This window comes from Eschrichtius robustus, chromosome 8, assembly GCF_028021215.1.
Source record: "Eschrichtius robustus isolate mEscRob2 chromosome 8, mEscRob2.pri, whole genome shotgun sequence".
In the NCBI taxonomy this organism is placed as follows: domain Eukaryota; kingdom Metazoa; phylum Chordata; class Mammalia; order Artiodactyla; family Eschrichtiidae; genus Eschrichtius; species Eschrichtius robustus.
In genome coordinates, this window is record NC_090831.1 from 52,712,952 (window position 1) to 52,730,738 (window position 17,787).

The window sequence follows — 17,787 nt, forward strand, 5'->3', positions numbered from 1 at the left end:
TATATAAAAGTACAATAATAATGCTAGTAACACTTTAAGAATAGATATTGTAATTTGTGGCCTTTGTAAGATATCTGAAGATATAAAAACACTAACCATAACAGAAAACACTGATAAATTGTACTTTTTCAAAAGTTAAAGTTTTGTTTATCATAGGACACCACTGAGAAAGTGAAAAGGCAAAAGCTACAGACAGAAGGAAATATTACACACACATACATGTATTTCTGCATGCATATGTGTATATTATATGTTAAATATTATATAAATATATTCATGACATGATCTCATGTCTAGCATACACAAAGAACTCCTACAGCTCAATAATAAAGTGACCCCCCAAAAATAGCAAATGGGTAAAACATTTTGACACTTAACACACACACACACACGCACACACGCACAAACCACATGAACAATGGACAGAGATATGAATAGTGCTCAACACCTTTATAAAGAAGGGAAATGCAAATGAAAACCACAAGGAGATATTATTTCTCATACACACACTTAGAAAGACTAAAATAAAACAAGACTTGACAATACAAATGTTGGTAAATGTGTACAACAACTAGAATTCAAACGCACTGCTGGACTCTAATGCTACAACCATTTTGAAAAGCTCTTGGTCAGTTTCTTATAAAGGTCAATGAACATCTTTCCATATGACCCAAGCAACTAAAAAGAAGTAAAAAGAATACAAGATTGGGTGGACCAAAAAAAGGAAGAAAGGAAAAAAAGGAGGGAGGCAGGAAGGGAGATAAGCAAAAAAGTAACAGGCTGAAATTTACACTGAGACAGTTATACTCAATACACTGAAAAATTTCTGCTTATCATTCAATCTCTTTAATGAATAAACAATTCCAAGTTTACTGGAATTAGAAAAAGAAGCCACATCAATATCTCCTGCCCACCAAGACAAAGATCTGAGGTCTCATGACACCCTACTAGTACCTTCCTCTAAGGAACTCTTTTATTTTAAAAAATTGAATTAAATTATACACACACACGTTTCCCCCGTTACACAAAAGTACAGTGTTCCTATGAAACCTTTAGTAAGCTGAAATGGCGCAAAGCAAAGAAGCAATTACCTTAGGACACATCTTGCTAATGGATTTACAAAATAAATCAAGATAAAGCATAGATCCCAGAACACAGTTCAAAGTTACGGTGGCTTGATGCTGAGATGCTGCATGTAGTTCCAGGAAAGAGCTTGGTGGTGCCACTCTCACTGCCCATGGTGCACACTGCCGCTATGACAGCCCCCCTTGCTGCAAAACCAATGCTGAACAGTATTTTTGCTTTTTGCCCTTTTTTTTTTTTTTTATAAAAACGAAAATCCTCTTCAGATTTCTTTTGGTTGGCAAAAACAGGTACTAATATAGGTTTTTCATAAAAGCGAAATGATATAAAGCAACCTTTGGAAAAGCAGGGGATGCTTGTGTGTGTGTGTATGTACGTAAATATACATCAGGGGTTTGAACTGCATGGGTCCAGTTATACGCAGATTATTTTCACTAAAGACACATTACAGTACTACTTGATCCATGGTTGGTTGAATCCACCAGATGCCGAAGGGTGGATACAGAAAGCCAACTGTTAAGTTATAAGTGGATTTTCAACTCAAAGGAGGATCGGCACCCATAACTCCCACATCGTTCACGGGTCAACAGTGTATGTATGTGTGTACATATATACATACGTACATGTATATATACACACATATACATTTTATATATAGTTAGAATTATTAGATATAACAATTCTGTTAATGCTATCTAACGTCACAACCCTACGTGATGAAATGACTGTTATCAGAAGAGTAAAAATGTCACCTGGCAGAGAGAGAGACAGCTATATAAAGCAAGGGGGAATGGAGGGAAGGTAGGAAGGAGGGAGAAGCAAACACATCTGTTATCACAGCTAAATAATTCCCCAGCATCTTTAGCTCACGGTAAAAATACTGAGTCGTGAGAAACCATCCTTGTCAGAAGGTAGCCCGAGGCCTAAAGTTAAATTCTCCTAAACATGGCCACGTGAAAGGGGAATGTTACATAGTCAATACAAGAAAACAGGAAGGGTAACAGCCCAAAGATAAACATTTTGTATTTTTTCAAAACAGTTTATCATTCCTCCAATGTTGTCACAGGCAAACCTAATAATCTCCTATTAAAAAGGTGGAAATTAAGTAAAGGTGCTTTCTACTTTAGGTGTTTAACCCACTCTGTAACCGGAGACACTCAAGTGTCAAAATGAAGGTTATACATTTTTCCTCTCAGGGGAAAAGAAAAAACATTGAAGTTATTCATTAAAATTAGAGAAGGGTTTGTAGAAACACCACTGACTTTAGTATAGTTATAAATGTATTATTAGAAAATTAATTTGTTTTCTTAATAGCTTTATTGAATTTTTTGCATACAGTATCTATTATGTCCTAAGAGCAACTATTTTAACCTCATGAAAGTTCAGCTACATTATTCATAAGGACTGTTCAAAAAAACTGTGACTATTTGCAATTAGTTTATCTATAATCCCAATCACTACCAAGATTATCCTCAACATCTTTCTGGAAAAGAGCAACCACACCCTTCTCAAGGCTCCTTTGGATTCTTACTTGTTACAGCCATCTGGCCTGCTGTCAGAAGGGCCGACCACAGTGTCCATGAATGTTGCAACGTTGGAAAATCCTGCCGGCAATTCATCCCATTCATCAAATTTGATGCCACTGCCCAAGGAGTAGGTGCCTTCACCACACTTACTGCATACCTGGTTCTTCATTTCTAGATACTCCCCAGAAGCACAGGAGAAAGCTGGAAGGCAGAAGAATGTATAATCCATTAGTCATCACACCCCCCATCAATTTCCTCCCCTTCACACTGTCACCAGCATTATTTTTATAAGGCTCTGATCAGGTCACACCCTAATTAAAGCTTTCCAAAGTCTCCCTTATCACTACATGCACTTCACAGTCAGACCCCGACCTATTTTACCGGGCTCACCCCTTGACCCATTCTCTTCCAACCATAACAAAATTCTTATCACTCCCAGAATATTTCAACCTCTTTCTTGCCGCTGTGGTCTTTCTTCTGAGATACTGACCAACGCACCTGCTCACCTGGAAAACTCCCGTTCGTAAGTCAAAAAACGACCCTCTTCAGAACAGAAGATGGGGCCTTACCCCACCAGGCACTCAACTGTGCCTCTCTCTGTGCTCCTGCAATACTCTTCTCATAATACCCCCCTTAAAGATAGACAGACGGATGGATGGATAGATACATATCACTTATCAATTGATGTGAGACTTCAAGCTTCCAGAAAGCAGGGATCATTGTTATTTTTGAATTCCTAATTGTACCGGGCAAATACTGAGTGCAAATAAAAGGCTGAACCAGTGAGTGACATAAACATAAAGGGGATAATGAGAGGGTAGTGCTTCACATGCAACAGCTAAACAAGTATCTCCACCATGAATCCATGTTTTCACTATTCACGACTCCCACTGAGTCATTTCCACAACCTCCTTCTTTTTACTGATGTCAAGTTCTGTGCTAATGCTCAGAACTAGAACCAGAAAACAGCAGCCACAGGAAATGCGCAGGACAGCTGACACAGTTATAGGAAAGACGGCAATTCTGCCGCTAAGGTATTATTCATTCAGCAAATGCAAATCTATGTCCCCCAAGAGTGTGGCTCGGTGCTCAGAGCAGTATTAGTCACTCAAACGTAGCAAAGAGCTTTCTAATCCTTTAATCAGGATATTAAAGAAACAAGAACAAAAGAAGACCTCTAAATTATCCAATGAAGAAAAACAAATCTCCCAGCAGAGAGTGAAGCAGCAAAACTTCACATTTAGGTAAACTCCCTTTTAGAATACATTTGGAAACGTAACAAGAAATAAAACAAGCTAACTTTGAAAAAAAACGAATTAAAGAAATAGAGCTAAAACCCACACTCATCTACTTACTTATCCACTGAATAAATGTTTTTCTTCAGAAAAGCTTAAGATGCTGTACAATGAATTTCTAACCCTCAAATCAACATCCCTAAATTAGCAGAACATCAGAAAATAAGGAAAGCTTAGGCAAAAAGTATTGCATGCTGGCTATAAGGTCAAAACTACCTTGGGGGGCTTCCCTGGTGGCGCAGTGGTTGAGAATCTGCCTGCCAATGCAGGGGACACGGGTTCAAGCCCTGGTCTGGGAAGATCCCACATGCCGCGGAGCAACTAAGCCCGTGAGCCACAACTACTGAGCCTGCGCGTCTGGAGCCTGTGCTCCGCAACAAGAGAGACCGCGACAGTGAGAGGCCCGCGCACAGCGATGAAGAGTGGCCCCCGCTCGCCGCAACTAGAGAAAGCCCTCGCACAGAAACGAAGACCCAACACAGCCAAAAATAAATAAATAAATAAATAAACAAATAAACAAACAAACCCAAAGCTTTTTTTAAAAAAAAAAAAAAAACTACCTTGGGGTCAAGTTGTACCACTCCCTAAATCTGTGACCTTGAGTGAGATACGTCACCTCTCCAGGTCTCAGTTTCTATCTCTGAAAAAATAAGATAATAATCATAGTGCTGCCTGATAAAGCTATAATGAGAAACTAAAAAATAGTATAAAGTGGTTAGCACAGTGCCTTGCCTTTAATAAATGCTCACAACACGTGATTATGATCACTACAACATACCAAGAAAGAAACAGTTATAGAAAAAAATTTATTTTACTTTTTATGGTTAATAGGTCTTCTAGCAAACTGATAAACAATACCATAAACCAAGAGCCCACATTACACTAAGTCAAGGGTCAGCAAACTAGAGCTCACAGGCCAAATACAGCCTGCTACCTGTTTTTGTAAATAAAGTTTTATTGAAACACAAGTCATAACCGTTCATAGACATATTGTCTATAGCTGCTTTCACACCGCAGTGGCAGAGGTGAATAGCTGTGAGAGAGACTGCACTGCCTGCCAAACTGAAAATATTTACTTTCTGATAAAACAAAGTTATCTTTGAAGACAGTTTAGTCTAGTGTCCAAAACCGAACTTTTAACTTAAATAGTAAGAAGTAACTTTTTATGATAAGTTGTTAAAAGGGACCCTAGACTCTAAAAAGGAGATGATTGTGTTTGTATTATTTCAGAGAGTGTCCATTGGCCTTTAAAGTCATTAAGAATATCGCCAGCTCTTTCGGAGGTATTTCTCTAAGGTCAGAAGGAAAACTGAGAGAGAACGTTAACAGTAAATGTATTGAGTATAACACAGCCAATTATTTTTACTCACAGTAGTTATACAAAGTTATCGTGAAAGCTAAACTGGCAAATAATGAACCATTGCTCCTGGGGAAAATACAGGCTTAGGCTCCTATGATTCTCTAGTCACAATATCTTCATCAACAAGTCACAGTATCATCTTCATCAATATCTTGTTTTACGGGTTTTTCAGCCAGAAAACATCTTATTTAAAAAATATTGTTGATTCATTAACATTAAACTTATGGCCAACGGCACTAATACTTATACTTGAACTAAGCTTATTTAACAAGTGAATTTTCTCCAAAAGGCAAGGGACGGCCTTCTTGCACTTAGGATCACTAGCCAGCACTTCAGCACTATTTTAAACAGTAAGATCACCAATAAAAGGCATAAGAATGCAAAAAAAAAGGCATTCAATAGACTGTGCAGACGACATTGTTGGTAGTATGCGAAATGAAATAAGGAGGCAGCCTGTCACCGTCTTCAACCTCAACTGGGACCACATGGTCAGGTGACTCATTTTTACTGCTCTGTACATGTCTGCAAATGACAGTGAAAGTATTACATGGACTGATTTGAGAGTTACAAATAAATTTTTTAAGGTAGGTAAATTTGCAAATATGGAATCCATGAATAATCAGGATTGATGTGTTTTAATAGACCTGTGAAGGAGGAAGATACTATGCCCATTCGCCAGAAGCAGAAATTGATACCCAGTACATTTAAATAACCCTATTAGAAAATTATCCAATTAACAAGCGGCAAAGATGATATTCAAATTTAGCTCTCTGATTCCAAAGCTCACGTCCCAAGAAAATTCAATTCAAGCAATATTATAATCAATGCAAAAAGGGCAAGTAATGTCAAATTAATTCATTATTATATTTCACATCTTTCTTCATTTGCTGTCTTGAACTGCTAAAAAATATTCATGTGCATTATAAAGCAATAACAATTCCCTACCCCCAGGTATCTATGAAATTTTTAATATATTGTAGCTGAAACACACACATTTACGAAATATTTTAGCAAGTTACTAACTTCCATATGCCTCAATGTCCACGCCTATAAAAGGAAAATAATAGTAATATCTATCTCCAAGAGTTTTGGGAGTAAATGAGATATTCCATATAAAACATTTAGCAGTGTGCCTGACATAAAGCACATAATAATTGTTAGCTGCAATTATTAATAATATAATTCAGGGGTCTGGGACAATCAGAATTCTGCCACTGGATTGATGATTTTACATCTCTTTAGAATAATTACATCGTCAAAGTTAGTTGAATAGGTATAGGGCCTTTAGTAATACAGAGGAGCTAAACAGTCTACAGCTTTTTGTATTTTAATTATTGCCTCCTCCTCAATCTTTTTTTCCACCCTGGAAGCCAGCTCTAGAGCCACATGTCAAAGGAAAGGAAGAGCCACACCTTCTTATTAAACACAATTTACTCCATGAGATGATGTCAACATGGCCCTACCGACCTCTTCAGGCAGGCACCAACGAGGACCAGCTTTTCCTTTTCTTATACCTTCTGTCCTAACCACATCTACTTTCTACTTTGACACTGCTTTCTTGGCCTTTGGTTTTTAGTTGAATTAGAAGGGTTTTTATAATCTTAAGGACTATACTCTTCATTCAAATTTGCTTACAGTACAACATAAGACTTTTTTAAATTAAAATATAGTTGATTTACAATGTTGTGTTAGTGTCTGGTGTACAGCAAAGTGACTCAGTTATACATATATATACATATTCTTTTTCATATTCTTTTCCATTATGGTTTATTATAGGATATTGAATATAGTTCCCTGTGCTATACAGTAGGACCTTGCTGGTTATCTATTTCATATATAGCAGTTTGTATCTGCTAATCCCAAACTCCTAATTTATTCCTCCCTCACCCCCTTTTGCCTTTGGTAACCATAAATTTGTTTTCTATGTCTGTGAGTCTGTTTCTGTTTTATAAATAAGTTCATTTGTGTCATAGTTTAGATTCCATATGTAAGTGATATGAGATGTATGGTATTTGTCTTTCTCTCTGACTTACTTCACTTAGTATGATAATCTCTAGGTCCATCCATGTAGCTGCAAATGGCATTATTTCATTCTTTTTTATGGCTGAGTAATATTCCATTGTATATTTGGACCACATCTTCTTTATCCATAAATGTCCAGGGACATTTAGGTGGCTCCCATGTCTTGGCTACTGTAAGTAGTGCTGCAGTGAACACTGGGGTGCATGTATCTTTTTGAATTATAGTTTTCTCCAGATGTATGCCCAGAACTGGGACTGCTGGATCATATGGCAACTCTATTTTCAGTTTTTTAAGGAACCTCCATACTGTTCTCCATATTGGCTGTACCAATTTACATTCCCACCAACAGTGTAGGAGGGTTCTCTTTTCCCCACACCCTCTCTAGCATTTGTTATTTGTAGACTTTTTAATGATGGCTATTCTGACTGGTGTGAGGTGGTACCCACTGTAGTTTTGATTTGCATTTCTCTAACAATTAGCCATGTTGAACATGTTTTCATGTGCCTAGTGGCCACCTGTATGTCTTCTTTGGAGAAATGTCTATTTAGATCTTCCGCCCATTTTTTGATTGGGTTATTTGTTTTTTTGTTATTGAGATGTATGAACTATTCGCATATTTTGGAAATTAAACTCTTGTCAGTTGCATCATTTGCAAATATTTTCTCCCAGTCCATAGGTTGTCTTTTCCTTTTGTTTATAGTTTCCTTTGCTCTGCAAAACCTTATACGTTTGATTATGTCCCATTTGTTTATGTTTACTTTTATTTCTATTGCTTTGGGAGACTGACCTAAGAAAACAATGCTACAATTTATGTAAGAGAATGTTTTGCCTATGTTCTCTTCTAGGAGAACTATATATACTCTACTATACATAAGATATATACTATAGAGTATATATACTATATACTACTATAAAGATAGAAATATGCAGGTGTGGAAAAAAACATTTATATCCATCTGCCCCCAACCAGCAAATGGCTGGGCAACTTACTTAACCCTCCTTGCCTCCATGCATTCACATTCCAAGGATGACACGGCTTTCCCCTCCTCCTTCACAGGACTGTTTGTGGTCCTATGAGAAACTGAAAACCACTCTGAGAATTAAATATGACATGAAAATTTAAAGCTTTACTATCATCATGCAACCACCCCGTACAATGTACCAAATAACAGTCTCTGAATTGAATCATTTATATGCTGATTATCATCTATGATTTATGCCTAACAATAAAGAACATCTATTTTTAATCTTTTCATCACAAGGACCTCTTAGTTTTGCTTTTCTTCCTTCAGAGACCTCATGCTATGGAAGATGATGGCTATGCTATGGAAGATGATGGCTATCAATTACCTTTATTCATAATTCATCCATTTTTGCTACTTTCATTCAAAGTTATTACTAAAATTTCTTTTCTAAACAGTAAACAGCAATAAGAAGCAGTAATAAAATTTTCAGTTTACTTGTTCAATGAGATGTTGATGGTATAGGGAGCCTATGCACTCTCATTACAGGTAAGTATATGGGAATCACACTAAGTCACTCAACAGATATTTCTTATCTAGTATTTAGTAGGCAAACACTAGGCACCAAGGGTATTTTGGTGAGTAAGATGGAAATAGTCCCTACTCTCATGGAGCATCTAGTCTAGTCTAGTCTAGACTTATCTTCCTCAAAATAGACTGAATTTACATTTCACTAAGATAAATTCACTGTAAAACTATCATATCTGTTAACCTAAGTTAATAGCTAAATAAAAAATAGTTACATATATTTATTGGGAAATAATTAACTCAATTCCAGAATTAAGATGAGCCAATACATCTATTTTCTTCAATTGTCTCATTTCATTTACATAAGATAAATAAAACAAGGTTAAAGCTGCAGGCATTGTCATTACTGAATATACAAGAAGAACACTCTCCCAACTATTACTATTATTCACGGCCATTAAGGAAGGTACAAACAGGGAAAATAATGCACAGATTGTGGGTCTCAAAAATGATAAATTTTACCTTCATCAGTCATTTAGCCAATCAATTATCATTATCAGATAATTAAAGCTTCAACTGCCCGCCAGGTTTATAATTCTTCCCACAGAAAACAAAAAGGAAGTAAGAAATGGCATCTAAAAAGAAGGTGAACATCGGCTTCAATCCAGCAAATCTCGGCTGCTCTTCCTCCCTCGGTGCCAGTGACAAGGAGAATGCTCAGACATTTTCTTTTCTAAGTTCTTATTTGCGAAATTCTTAAAGAAGAAAAATAATTTCTCTCATTTTACAAAAATGAAAGTGAGACAGGAAGACTCCAAAACAGTACATTAAAAGAGGCCATTTCTTATGATCCAGCAATCCCACTCCTGGGAATATACCCAGACAAAACTATTCAAAAAGATACATACCCCCTTATGTTCGTTGCAGCACTGTTCACAATAGCCAAAACATGGAAACAACCTAAATGTCCATCGACAGATGAATGGATAAAGAAGATGTAGTGCATATATACAATGGAATACTACTCAGCCATAAAAAAGAACAAAATAATGCCGTTTGCAGCAACATGGATGCAACTAGAGATGATCATACTAAGTGAAGTAAGTCAGAAAGACAAATACCATGTGATATCACTTATATGTGGAATCTAAAATATGACACAAATGAACCGACCTACAAAAGGGAAACAGACTCATAGAGAACAGACTTGTGGTTGCCAAGGGGGGGTGGGGGGAGGGAGAGGGATGGACTGGGAGTTTGGGGCTGGTAGATGCAAACTATTACATTTAGAATGAATAAACAACAAGAGCCTAATGTATAGCACAGGAAATTATATTCAGTATCCTGTGATAAATCATAATGGAGAAGAATATTTTAAAAATTCACACATATTATACACATATTATACACACGTGTAACTGAGCTGCTTTGCTGTAGAGCAGAGAATGGCACAACGCTGTACATCAGCTCTACTTCAATAAAACTTTTTTAAAAAGAAAAAGAAAAAGAGGCCATTTCTTCCTAATGTTCTTATTCACTGAAGGCATTTTTTCCCCTTGGCTGAAGGGAATCTTTGTTCTGTCTCATTGAGATTTTATTTGTCGTGTGTTTTTCTTGTCAAAATCCACAAGGCAGCAATGCAGGCTGATTGTGAGTGCATCACCTGTCTGCCATGTTCAAGATAAGGTTGGAAGAGAATAACAGAAGGTAACACTATGCAAATTCTAACAGCAGCAGACACTGCAGTGTTCCTGTGAGGAGTAAATATTCATGAGCATTGAGGAGCTATATTGGTCTACTCCACTCTAATTCACAGGTGATGGAATATGAGGCATGATGTGATCATAGAATGAGTAAATTATGATATGTAATAACACTTAAAACTATCAGAATGACCAAAAGGGACTTTCGAGATCACCTGGTACAAACCCTCCCAATATGGATGCCAAGTTTCCTCATCTGTGTGACCTAGAGCATCTTAGTTCAACTTTTCTACAGTCACCACAGGCAGACTCACTATCTATGAGTCTCATGACTCCTATGACTCTCTACCTAATAAATAGACTCCCTGCAGTACCATGGAGCCAAAAGATTTTATTATAGCTAAGCTAAGAAAAATCCACTGTTCGTATTTGAAGTAAAGACGAACAGCATTCAAAAAACATACCTCTGCCCCAGAAGTCAAAAGACGTGAGTTCTAGTTCCAGCAGGGCTGCCTGGCCGCACGTGGAGTTAACACACGAGCTGCTGTGCAGAGTCTGAAGTGGCACAGTTAAATGATCAGAACCGAATTCTTAAAGCCTGATGCTACAAATAACCACCTTTAACTTTCCATTAAGACTTGGGGATGAAGAAGATGGGGGCCACAGAGATGTTTGTAAGTTCAGATTTGTGAAATTCTTTGACAGAGAAGGGAGAAAAAATAATTTTCACCTCTCATTTTTCAAAAATGAAAGGGAGACAGGAGACATACAAAGCAGTACATTAATACAAACCACTCTGGCCAATGTTCTCTAATTCACTGTTCTCTGAAAAGAATATTCAGTCAAAGGACTGCCTCTCCATCTCTGAAAATGAATTCTCACCTCTAACATTCTTTCCAGCGAATGGGTCCTCACAGAACCCTAACAGCTAGGATGGTGTTACAGTCACTGCGCTTTGCAGAGAAGACTCATCAGCCAGAATACCTGCTCCCCCGCCTCCCCACCCCCCCAGAAAATATCACCAGCTCCTGGTGTTACATAGAAAACTGATCCACGTAACACCACCGCTATAATCCCCATTAAATTAGTGGAGCCTAGATTAAAATTTCCCATCTTTTTTGCAAGCAAAAGCTAACTAAGGTAGATTCCATCTTTAAAAAAAAAAAAAACCCACAAATGTACTTTATTGTGGCTTCTTGACTTCAGTGTTTGATGGGGAAGACGACAAATTCCAGTTCATCGAACACAGGATGACACAAGGTTTATGGGGAAAAAAAATCTAACAGCGAAGGTCAGGGCAAGGAAAATGTTGAGAGTGTTTGATGAGGTCACCAAAGAGGGAAGAGCAATGCATCTGTGAAATCAGTTTTCTCAACTTCCAATTATGTCCCAACACTTTGATTCTTATCATCCTGAACTTTTCCTCTTCCTTAGAAAGTGTCGGTCACCCTGTACTTCCTGATAGTTTCTCTGTCCTTGATTTTGCCGTTTTGAGGGCTGAGTTCTCTCATCTCCTCATAAAACACTTTCTTCAAAGAAGCTCCCTCGACCATAGCTCCCATCAAACACAATTGATGTAAAGCCTGTTTCTGATCTGTTATCGTAACAATCTCATGCGTTGCTGCCTTTCATCCACCACACGCGTGTTGCTGAGCAGATTTAACTCCAACACTCTTCCCACCTGGAATATGATGCGTCAACCTCCCAAACTAAGCCTACTGAGGACAAAATGTTTCTGTCCTTTCATACGTAGAATAAAGTTTTACTACTCTGATTAGATCTCCGTGTTTCACCTATGGAAACGAAACACCGAAGGCAGTCTCTAATTTGATGGCACCAAGGTTATTCAATCAACAAATATCCCAGTGTTTGCAGCTGCCTTAGGATCCAGGAGAGGATGACGGCTCCTCTCCTCTTGGGAAGAATGAAACAGGACTCTATTCTAAAATAAGAATTTCTGTAGTTGAAAAAATACCGATATTTTTCTAATACATGTTAGATAATGAAGGCATACTATATGTTATCAAGCACCAACAGTTTTCTAGACACAGAAAAAAAAAAAAAAAAAAAACGCTAAGCCAGGATATAAGCAGTTATATCCTCATTGTATTTGAGGATATAACACAAATGTGCCTTAAATTCAGAACGTTATTCCCTTACCTTTCAGAAAAATAGACACAATTAAGAATAAAATCTACAAGCAGGTCAGTAATCAATTAAAATAAACCCCCAAGCAATATATCGGAGCGTTTAGAGGCCATCTTTTAAAAACTCCACTTACCTATAGGAGATTTGCATCATGTTTCTATCAAGAGGTAAATGTAAGGTGACCACAATGCCTCAAGAAGGGGCCTAACAACTTGTTCAACAAACACTGTAGTCCTGTCCAAAGAGGCACGACAACACAGGGGTTAAGAACACGGACCCAGGAGGCAGACTGCTCAGTTCCAAATCCCGGTTCTGCCTTTGACCTACCTGTGGGAGGTATCCCAGTGCCTCCTTCACAAGGTTGTTGGGATGACTGGGTTTGACTGAATACCTGTAAAGCATTTACAGCTCTGCCTGACATACAGCAAGTAGAGATTGGCTATTATACATTTTATTGTCATTTTTACTGTTATATTATTATATAATTATGACTCCGGGCACTATAGATTACATTTATCATTCCATTTAAAGCCCTCAAACACCTGCGAATAGCCGTCTCCAGGTTAAAGTCCTTGGTGTAACACACTGAGCCTATGAGATCTGTCAGAATCTCTGTCCCTGCTCACATTCTCCCTGAGTGCCATCCTCCCAGACCTCCCAGAGCCCCCAGGAAAACCCAGTGCTGCCTCTAAGTTGCACGTCTGCCCGCGTTTCCTCTGCCTCAAATGCCACTCTGCTTCATCGAGTGCGTGAACACCTTCTTTCAGGGTTCGCCTCAGAGATCCTCAGAAAATTAACACGTACGGCCCGTTAAGTATGGCATTTAATCCCTGTCTCAACTCGAAGTCAGGGCACAGTTTTTCAGATAAACCTGCCAGGGGTCAGATAACTTTCCAAGGTGATTCAGTCTGCATTTCAAACTCACACCTGCTTCACTGTGAGGTCCTCTTGACTCCCTCCCTCCCCGGCAAGATCACGCTAGGTATTTGTATCTATCTTGCACTTTGCCCCATACTCAAAATAATTTATTACCCACGGGCTCCCTTATTAGAATGAAAAGTCCTGGAAAAACAGGAATCTCTTGTTCATTTATTTTTGGATCCCTATCATCAAGAATTTAGGAAATACTCAACAAATGTTTAGTGAACAAATTAAAACTCAATAAATACCTGTGGACTAAATATTTTGCTCAAGACATACAAGTCTGTTGCAGATCTGGGGTTTCATCTGAGGTGTATATCACACCTGACCACGAACTGTGGGAGGCCTGGGACTGGACACCCATGCGGTAATGCTCCCACTGAGACTTACAGAGCAAAGAAGTTGTATGAAATTAGTTAAATCATAGCACAAGTAAGAACGTATAAAAATTTACTAAATTAGCCTGCCATGTGTATTTAAATATGTGTTCCTCCAAAAACGTTATATGCAGAAATTAGCAAAAGGGTGCAACTACCCATTGGATAAAAGAGTCCTATAATCAAATATACTTGGGAAACTCTGGGTAAAACAGAATGCAGTTAACACACAGTAAATGTTCTATAAATAATTACCATGTTTCTCAGAGACTTTATTATGAAAATGTGGTCTGCATCCCTCCATCAAGGGGATACAGCATTCACCATTTTTTAAAAGTATTGGTATTTCACAACGAAAAACCTCAACACGCTTTTTTTGTTAACATGAAATATTTCTTGGGATGAGTATTCCACAGAACAGACTTCCAGCATGCTACGCAATCACCATCCAATACCAACGTACTCAATTTGCCCAGAGGCACTGGCTGCCACACCAATAACAACGCTACACAACTGAAAGAGACTAGATATTGAATCCTGGGGAAGAGCCCACATTTCAAAGAGCTATGATCCCCCAAAAATGGATTTTTAAATATCCCACCCAGGAAGCTAAAGGCAACTCTCTTTCCATGAGAATCCTTCCTCTCTTTCAACTCCAAACTAGAATCAAAAGATGTTGACTCAAACTGTCACCTCTGCTTACTCCTTAAGGCCCATGAAATGTAGGTTATGACGATAGATCTGAGAGACACAATGGAAAAAGGAAAACAACTGTAGTCAAGGGGTTTTTTTCTAACCTGTATATAGCATTTCTTAATCTAAGAACCAAATATTAGTTTATATAAATACTGAAGTACAAGATTAAACAATGCCCACAATACTATAACTTGATGCTAACATACCAAATGGGATTACAAATATCTTAAATAGTCATCCCCAATTAGAAAATGGTGTGTTAAGGTTGAAGTCATGGGCGGAGAAAGACGGGAAGGAGTAAGCGATAGAAGATACACACTCCCCAAAGGAAGAGACAGCTTATGTTTATTTCCCCTCAGTGCTCTAGACTTTTCTGAAAATATGTAAGGCAATAGGTAAAGGAATTCTCTCCTCACTCCTAGTAGCCAGGCTTTTATTTCTAAGGTTTGGTTTGAAACAAAAAGTCCCTTCTCCCCTCTGTGGTTGGTGAGAGAAGAGAGAAGAGGGAGAGAGAGAAGGTACCCCATCGAGGCAACCATTCCAAAATGACTATTGTTTTTGACAATCTAAGGAAGTCAAGAGGACACCCAGAGAGTCAAGGGAAGATTTTTTAAACTCTTATGCAAGAGGGAAGTGACGCAGTGGAGAAGGGATGGAGTCAGAACAGGGGTTATATCCCCTCGTTCTGGGAGGAGGCAATGCATGCCGCGTTCAGGAGTGACATGCTACCTGCAAGCTGTGCCTGAGTGAGGCCCACGGACACAAGACTCAGCACCAGGGCTTGGAAGAAGCAGCAAAGTTCCCTGGAGCTAAGCCCGGAGCCAGCAGAAGGAAGGAGCGAGATGAAGTCACTTCAGTGGCCCACTGCAGCACTGCCTAAGACACTGAGGTTTCCAGAGCAGGGGGGACAGCAGGACAATGAGAAGCTGTGTCAGTTAATAACCAGAGGCCTCTGCATCCCACTTCCTGAGGGGAGCAAGCCTCAAGCTCACATACAGTCCAGGGATCCGCCACAGCAAAAACTGATGCCTGACTTCTCATTAACTTCACTCAGAGCCTTGTAGCCAGATTTTACATGATTTTTTAAAAAAAATAAAGATATAATACAGCTTGCCCATCAATTCTATTTTTAAAAAATGTACAGGTGCTACATAAACATTCCCATAATCCCTTTCCTAAGGAAAGGCCTCCTCTACTGCTTCTTTCTGAGAAAGGGGGAAAGATCTAGCTAATTACATTTTGAAGAATCTATAGGAATTTCCACCGAGGCCACATTCTGGGTTTTGCTTCACTGAGAGACACTAGGATCTGGGGGAATTATGTCTCACACAACCATCGCCCTAAATATTTTTCACTTACTTGAAGCTGCCACGTTCCGCGTTTTTCTTTTCTTTCATGTGGCCCAACTGCTGGGCCATATCATAAAAATGTAACTGCTGAGTCTAGTGTCTGTGGGCACCACCCCCCCCATCGCAGGTTTGGGCCTCACTCTGGCACAGCTTGCAAGTAACATGCCACTCCTGAACCCCAACACTTTCATCCTCTTTTATCCTCGAAGCACAAACATCGAATACCTTCCCTTGACGATGGCCAGCAACAGAGCATTATGCCACACCATCCCCACCCCAATGGGGCCCTGGAAGCTCCTCCAGGCTGTCAGCTTCAAGTGGCAATCTAACTCAGTGGGTAAGAGGCAGGCTCTGGAATCAAACATGTCTGTACTTGAACCCCAGATCTGCCATGTCCTGGCTATATGACCCGACCTGCAGTAACTTATTTCACCACTTTAAGTCTGAGTTTTCTCATCAGTAAAGTGGAAATACTAAGACTAGCTATCTGAGACGGTTGTTGTGAGGATACAACAGAAAATGATGCAAAGCTCCAAGCACGATGTTTAGCATGTAATCTGTATATGAGAAATGGTAGCTATTACGAGCAGTAGAAAATCTAAACCACTGAAGGAATATTCAGTTATTACCATAACTGCCTTCAGCAGTGAGTTTCAAAATAACTTGCCTTTACCATACAAAAAAAAGTCACAATCAGAGGCCAGACTAATAACTTCCAGAGCTGATATAAGTATACGACACAAAAATACGTGTAAATTCAGATTTCAGACAAACTACCAAGATAAAAAATGCCCCAGCCACCACATAAGTAGTATCATTTCCAGGTATCATTTTTAAAGTAAGTACTATCATCGTTCAAAGTGATAAACAACTAATAGTGAGTTTACTAGACCAAGTTCTTAGAGCAGTTCAAGCTGTTATGTCAAATTCATGACATTATCTGTGGAAGATCATAGTAAATAATGAGCAAAAACATCCCTGGCAACATTCAAATAGAAATTATTTGTATTGAAGCATCAGTTCTGAAACAGATTTTTAAACCCTTGGCCAATAAATTTAATCACTAGTGTCCTGGTAAGTGTTGAACAACCGGCTCTCAAGAGGCATCTGATTTGTAGTGTTTGCCAATTCCCATGGTGTAAATACTCCACCATGGCCCATTTCAAAGGAACAGTCAGTTCTCAAAAGCCAGTGCCAGACAACAGCAACACACCACTTAGATACAGAGTAGTATTCAAAATGCTTACACATTCCACCTCAATAGGGCTGTTTACAAGGAACCAAGGAATTAGCCTACAAGTAAAAGGCAAATATAGATAAATGATATACGGATTTTCTAGGAGGGTGACAGAAGCAATTTTGCAATGAGCTAATTCCACAGGCAATACTCAGGCTGTTTCCCTTTTAACTGCAATCCTCCCTCACTGAGAGCTGGTCCTCCTTCTGCACAGGTGGCCACATATACCCCAGCCTTGGATCATCTTCATATCCACTGACCCCACTATCCTCTTAAGATTCTTGCTAGACCCAAGTCTTTCTCTGGTTACCTGGGTTCTTAGGTTCTCTCTGTATTCATTTAATATCATTCAACAAGAAATAATGGCTTTCTTCCTTAATTTTCCTCCGAAGACTTGCCGTCTTCCTGTCTCTCTTTTATCAGTAAACCCACACCTATGCTAAAACTCCTCCAACCGGTAATAGAGATACAGTTTCTCTATGAAGAGGAAGGGATTAGCTCCCCATTTAATTAATTTGCTTATCTGCTCTTTCAATTTGGGAACAAAAGAACTCAGGTTTTAGGAATACCATTTGGAAGG

General features: G+C 38.7%; 1 protein-coding gene across 3 annotated transcripts in view; it reads right to left on the reverse strand.

Moving 5' to 3' along the window:
* ELAPOR2 (endosome-lysosome associated apoptosis and autophagy regulator family member 2) overlaps positions 1-17,787 on the reverse strand; it is a 290,466-nt gene that overhangs the window by 178,371 nt on the left and 94,308 nt on the right. For all 3 annotated transcript variants that reach the window (XR_011074820.1, XM_068550469.1, XM_068550467.1), the window contains exon 3: positions 2,615-2,810. Coding sequence is in view for 2 of the 3 variants with exons in the window: in XM_068550469.1 (XP_068406570.1) it covers positions 2,615-2,810 (196 nt within the window). In the remaining variant the exon portion in view is untranslated. The remainder of the gene's footprint in view (positions 1-2,614; positions 2,811-17,787) is intronic.